This window comes from Bombus pyrosoma, linkage group LG6, assembly GCF_014825855.1.
Source record: "Bombus pyrosoma isolate SC7728 linkage group LG6, ASM1482585v1, whole genome shotgun sequence".
NCBI classification, from domain to species: Eukaryota; Metazoa; Arthropoda; class Insecta; order Hymenoptera; family Apidae; genus Bombus; species Bombus pyrosoma.
Window position 1 is genome coordinate 17,954,524 of NC_057775.1, and position 6,000 is coordinate 17,960,523.

General features: G+C 35.2%; 1 protein-coding gene across 5 annotated transcripts in view; it reads right to left on the minus strand.

Annotated features, from left to right (window-relative positions):
- The window catches only part of LOC122568091 (potassium voltage-gated channel subfamily KQT member 1), an 83,466-nt gene extending 78,019 nt beyond the window's left edge, over positions 1–5,447 (minus strand). For 2 of the 5 annotated variants that reach the window (XM_043727443.1, XM_043727442.1), the window contains exon 1: positions 4,886–5,447. In XM_043727443.1, coding sequence (XP_043583378.1) covers positions 4,886–5,213 — 328 coding nt within the window. In that variant the 5' untranslated portion in view covers positions 5,214–5,447. The remainder of the gene's footprint in view (positions 1–4,885) is intronic. The other 3 variants (XM_043727445.1, XM_043727444.1, XM_043727446.1) reach the window with 2 other exon arrangements.
- Between the last annotated feature and the right edge of the window lie 553 nt (positions 5,448–6,000).

A 6,000-nucleotide genomic window follows, 5' to 3' on the forward strand; every position in this document is an offset into this window, starting at 1 on the left:
CATTGTCGAATCAGAAAATAAAATTAAATAAAAATAATAAGCGTGTATGGATGAAAATAATTAATTCTTATATTGAAATGGAAGAAGCGTGCATATGTAATTTCCACGAGTATGAAAATTCGGCGAATAAATATCAGCGAATAAATACGTATTGTGAAACGTAACTATATATGATATACGTATGTTTGTATTAATTTAGTATGATTTCTCCGTTATAATAATTCGAAATTCGGAAATCTATATACGAAATATACATATACTGAATCGATATTTCTTTTTCTCCATGTGCGCCTTTCTTATCGAAAGATATAATACAATTGAAATATATGAAATTGTGAAATCTAAAGCGAAATAATACAAAGCCAACGTTTATGATTGAAAAGAGTTAAGAATTATCCCAATGCTTCACCGTCAGGCGAATGGGATCGTTTTATTCTATCTTGAGACAATGAATTCCACGGATCCTGCAGTTGAACATTCAGTCTGCGCAGAGAAACTTACTGGAAAACGGAAGCCTTGTTAAGAATGCGTTAACCCAACGTTCGCGTTGAGAGAAACGGTGAATACGAATAATTTAACTTCCCAGAATCAGCTGCAGGCAAGTTCCTTCGTACAGGTGAAACACACTTAGGGACAGGGACAGAAGATTACTTGAATCGTCATGAAATCCAGCAAAGAATGTAATTGTACTGCGTGGAGGCAGATTTTTGTAAAACTTAATTAGGCTATATTATCACTACGATCATTTAACTTTAACGCTAGCCGAAACTCACTTTCTCTCGTACAGCAATGACGTTTAAGATACATACCTTTTTAGAGCCGAACAATTATAAAGATTAATAATTATTAATAATCGTTAATAATCGTCAAAGGTAACGCCGATTTTCGATTATAAAATATGGTGATATTTTGTATTAGGTTGTTCGAAAAGTGTCTTCCTTTTACAGACACGCATCTTTAAACAAACATGAAACCTAATCTGTCGAACGTTGTGATCTTTATCTTGATAAAACAAAATAGATCATACGTAATTCGATAAAATAATATAATAGGAAAAATGTTGTGTATCTATTATTTCTTTATAAAACGAAAGAAACTTTTCGGACGACCTAATAATTTGTATGACATATGGTTATATTATACAAAATATTACGTGAAATTAATAATAATGTAGTTAATGATTGGTAAATATTTACGAAACAATGCTAAGAAAATTTGTCGGCCAAGCTCCGAAATGCATATAGAAAATTTTATGACACGAAAGTGGCGATATACGAAAGTCTCGCTTTATTGATTGTAAATAAATATAACTCCCCTGTAGTATTAATAGGGGCATCTACATATCGATGGAAGCTCTCTGATATTTCATAATGAGTCGCATGGAAGATCGAGAATCAAGCGTGTTTCACTCACCGAGCAACCACCAAAGGACAAGAGATTTTTCAGTTTTCCTAGCAAGGGAAACAAACGTCCCCTTGTTGTTGCTTATTTTTATCTCAAAGACAGGATATTCTTAGTATACTCTAGAAAAACAACTAACATGCTAAGTAAGGGAATGTTCTCTTTGCAACCGATTCAAATTTTTGGAAATTGCAAACAGAAAGATACCACAGGGAAAAACATTTTACTCTTGATCGAATAAATAACGGGTGAAACAAATAAAAAAATGGATGGGGAAAAAATTGCGGCAAGTTCGAGAAAGTAGAGATGAAATTCGTTCGAGGATATTATTTTTGCAATTACCAGAGGCATGATTTTATTCGTTAAAACATTGCGTTATAAACGTTGATCCAATATAACTTTTTTATTGAATGACACGTATATTTGTTTACCAAGGATCCTTTACAATCGCGGATATTCGAATACTGAAATTTTCCATAAGATTATGGTAATGAAGGCTGAAAATTTTACTGAAGACGCAAATCCCCAAAATAAAAATTGCGCGTCTCTTATTCGGATGAAAAATATCTCTACTTACGTTCTATTTCTTTAGCGATGTTCATAGAAATATGAATCTGCAAAAACGTCCGCAGCCTATTTATTAAAGGAAGACCGAACTAAGTAACATTCAACGAGGAACCATAGAAGAAGGCAGAATTCTGCTTTTCTCCTCGAACAAAGGAGAAAGGAAAAAGATTGTGAAAGAGAAGAAACGAGTGAAATCTTTCGCTCACCGCAACGAAAACACAACTATTACTTTATTTCACGTGTTCGCGAAATCAGTCGCTCTTTTTTCAAAGAAGATTACACTTCAGCCGGCTTTCCTTCCGAGCTTCCGTATAATACAAGGCAAGAAGCTAAAAATCACCAGCTCGTTGCCTAGTTTCCACCGAGCTGTGAAACGAGAGTCACCTAAAAGCCATCACGACGGCTTAAGGGACACTTTCAACCGGCGTCGTGCTCTTTTGATATTTCAATTCCTTTTTTTTTTTTTTTTTTACTATCTTCCGGAGAGTTAAGAACGAAAAGAAATCCTGCTAGAACAAACTGCTAGAACAACGTTCAAAACGGAGCGAATAATTTGTTAATTCGGAAACGAGGTCTAACGGAGCCGGTTCTATAAAAACCGCTTAAGAAGATTTCGATCGTTATTTCGTGAACGAAAAAGTTAAGCGGATCGATCGTTCGCGATAAGAAAGAGGAACATTTTACGATAGGAAACTATCGTAGTAGTTGTTTGATACTGCTAAACTTTTTGGTATCAAGCTTAATGCGTTTTAGTTTATTTACGGCTGCGATATAAATTCGACTTTTGTCCTTTGTACTGCTTCTTTTAATTGGTTTTTTGTGGCAGGAAATTTTATAACAGCAGAAGAATCAGCAGAGACGAATTAGTTCGCCAGTTAAAAATCTTCGTTCTTTTCTAAATAAATAGATCGATTTGTAAATTAATAGCGAAAGAAATGATCAATTTATCAATAATCGCCAAGTAAATAATTTTTATCAAAATACGTAGCAGTTGACGAGTTAATTAATTCGATTAAATAACTTTAGTACATACCTTTCCGTAATATCTGGTATAAAATCAAGGAAGTATATTACGGATATTTAGGAAAAATAGTCCGCGCAAGTTTTCTACAGACAATGTTCTCAAAGTCGGTCAAACTATGCTGACGTATTCTATTTGCGAAAGATAGCCAGAATTCACGTATACAAGTTTGATTGTGGCCACGCTCTCTGCTTCAAACTAACTAGGCAGAGGTTTTATTTCTGAATTGTTAGAACTCGGCTTGTTCTAACGATATGGGCAATGGTAGAAGAAGTCCGGTGTGCTACGTGTTACTGACAATTAAAAAAATGAAGCTTAGATTCTTAGAACATCTACGCATCTTATTGTAATCTAAACGAAATTTTAATGTCATTTACGTCTAGTTTGATTCTATGATAGATACTCAAAATTAAACTGTTTTTTCGTAAATTGTTTTTTGTAAAGATATCTTCGTATCGAACTTGTAATTGTATATGACGATATATTGATATCTTAAATTGAGGCTACAAATACTGAAAATGATGACCTGTGACAGCTTTTGCTTCCAATTATCTTCAAAACAACCCCACAAATTTTTTTCATTCGTTTTATGGCACTTTTTATATTTTCAATTTATCGATACACGATTAGTAGTTCGTTCATAGTAATTCATAGTATTATTAGGTTCATGCTATGGATAACTTAGTTAGGATCGTGCTACAATCAAAACTCACGAAGAAAATTGTTTTTAATGAACGTGAGACAACGTTCGAATTATCAGATTATTAGAGTAACAGAATATCAGACAAAGGAAAGTTAAATAACACACAGATTACATGGCTCTCTGCCGTTCATTCGCTTTTAGTTAACGTAAAAGAATATCTGATGCAATAAAAAACAATTCTGACGTTAATAATATCAGAATAAATATGGACAGCTTCTAAATGTCTTTTAATTAGGTACTGCCGAAACGCAGGTAATATTTCACACGAAACTCTTTCTGTGTCATTTTATTACAAATTCCCCGTCCTCGTGTGAAACTTGTCGATGCAATTTAATCCTTTGTGAACGAAACATTATTCAGGTTCAATTTAAAAGCAAATTAATTGTAAACGACAAAGTTTTAATTTTGAAAATTTATCGTGCTGTTGAAAATTCCATAGAACATTGAAGCTTCAATGTCAAAAATATCTTGGAACATTAACATGTAATGTTATTGACAGAAAATCTAATGTAACGCAAGAGTCCTTGTATCTCTCTCTCTCTCTCTCTCTCTCTCTCTCTCTCTCTCTCTCTCTCTCTCTCTCTCTCTCTCTTCATAAATATCAACTTTTGATGCCTACTGAAAGTATTCCAATATTAATACGCGTTCATAAAATATCAATTCAATTAATCGAATTCTAATTCTATTGCATCTGTACAAGAAATCTGTCTTCTGTGTGATTGTAGAATTGGACGATTCATAAAGGCTATAAACACGAGACAAACCGAAGGAAATAGAAAAATAGAGATAGGAAGAGCGAAAAAACGAGGCTGTTCTTTTATAACGTTTAATTTATGACTACAGATTATTAGAGAATCAAGAACGATCAAATAAATTCAACTTCTTAAAAACCAGTATTCCAAGAGCAAATTTATAACAATACGAAGACTGATATAACTTCAGATACCACTAAACTCCCTAAACTAACTACAAAAACTAAAGACACGATTGAAATCTACGATATTCGTAGAGAATCACGTGTCGAATCAACCTATTAGAAACATCTTTGTACAAGAAATTGTAACAACGAAACAGAACAACAGAAATCACCGAAAAACCAGTAATATTCCTATAATTCCAGTGAGCAGCCAAAAATCTTCCGATCGTTACACCATATAGAACGAACTGAATTTCCTCGGCTAGTCCGAGTATACCTGAATGCGTGCACTTCTTATGATTCTGATGACCTTGGCAGTTAACATGGTGCCCGTGAGAATGGTGCGTAGGATGATACTGCTGGCGTTGCTGGTGCTGGTGCTGGTGCTGGTGCTGATGCTGGCTGATCGGCGATTTAAGCACGCTCAGCACCAGATCCTCGTGAGATGGCATGATCGTCGTGAGCTGCCTGCTCTGCCTGTATATGTTCTCCTGCTCCGCGCGGTTCATCCTGCATCCAAGTCGTCGACGTTGCAAATAAAATCCCGGATACCATTCGTGTCTCCCTCGACCCGGACCGCTACCTAGCATAACAGCGTGCAGCATCCCGACGCTCTCTTGCAGTAAGAACTTTCGTTCATCTGACCCACCGCCAGACGATTCTCCCTTTTTTTCATGGTCGTCTCAGATCTATGATCACTTCACAATACGCGGTCTTCTTCTTTCTTTCTTTTTTCTTTTCTTTTTTCACAACTTGTTAAAATACACGTTTCATACGATTTAAACACTATTCGAGTATTTTGTTACACCGATTCTGATTCAATTTTCAATTCAGGGAACAATGGAAGTAACAACGTTTCCGGTTAAAGATTGCGTGTGCAATTGGTCACCGTTTGATGAAATTATTTATGATTTCGAGTGCTAATTAAGCACTGATGAACGTCTCTTAGTACGTTTTAATGGGTTCATTCGTTATGCCAATTTAAGGGGAAATGAACGCGACGTGTATCTTTCTTTTTAATAGAACACCCGATTTATGTTGTTTGAACACTATTTGGACATTGGAAACGTCTAACTCACTTCTGACGCAGTTTGATATCGATTTAAGGGGATTAGGATTTTAGGTTGAAGATTCCCAGTGTACTATTCTTTCACATCGTTTAACAAAACATTCGATTTGTGGTATTTAAACGCTATCTGAATATTTTGATGACGAGATTGTAGGGGAGAAACGGATGGTGAGATTTCAAGTTCTCGCACATTCCTTCAGCACAATTTCGTAAAGCACTTGATTCGTGGAATTTGAACGCACTAGTTACACACTGGAGCCATTCAATTTTTCGCTAAACTTTGATGAACTGATTTTTCATAGTTGCGATGTAGTAGCCTGGCC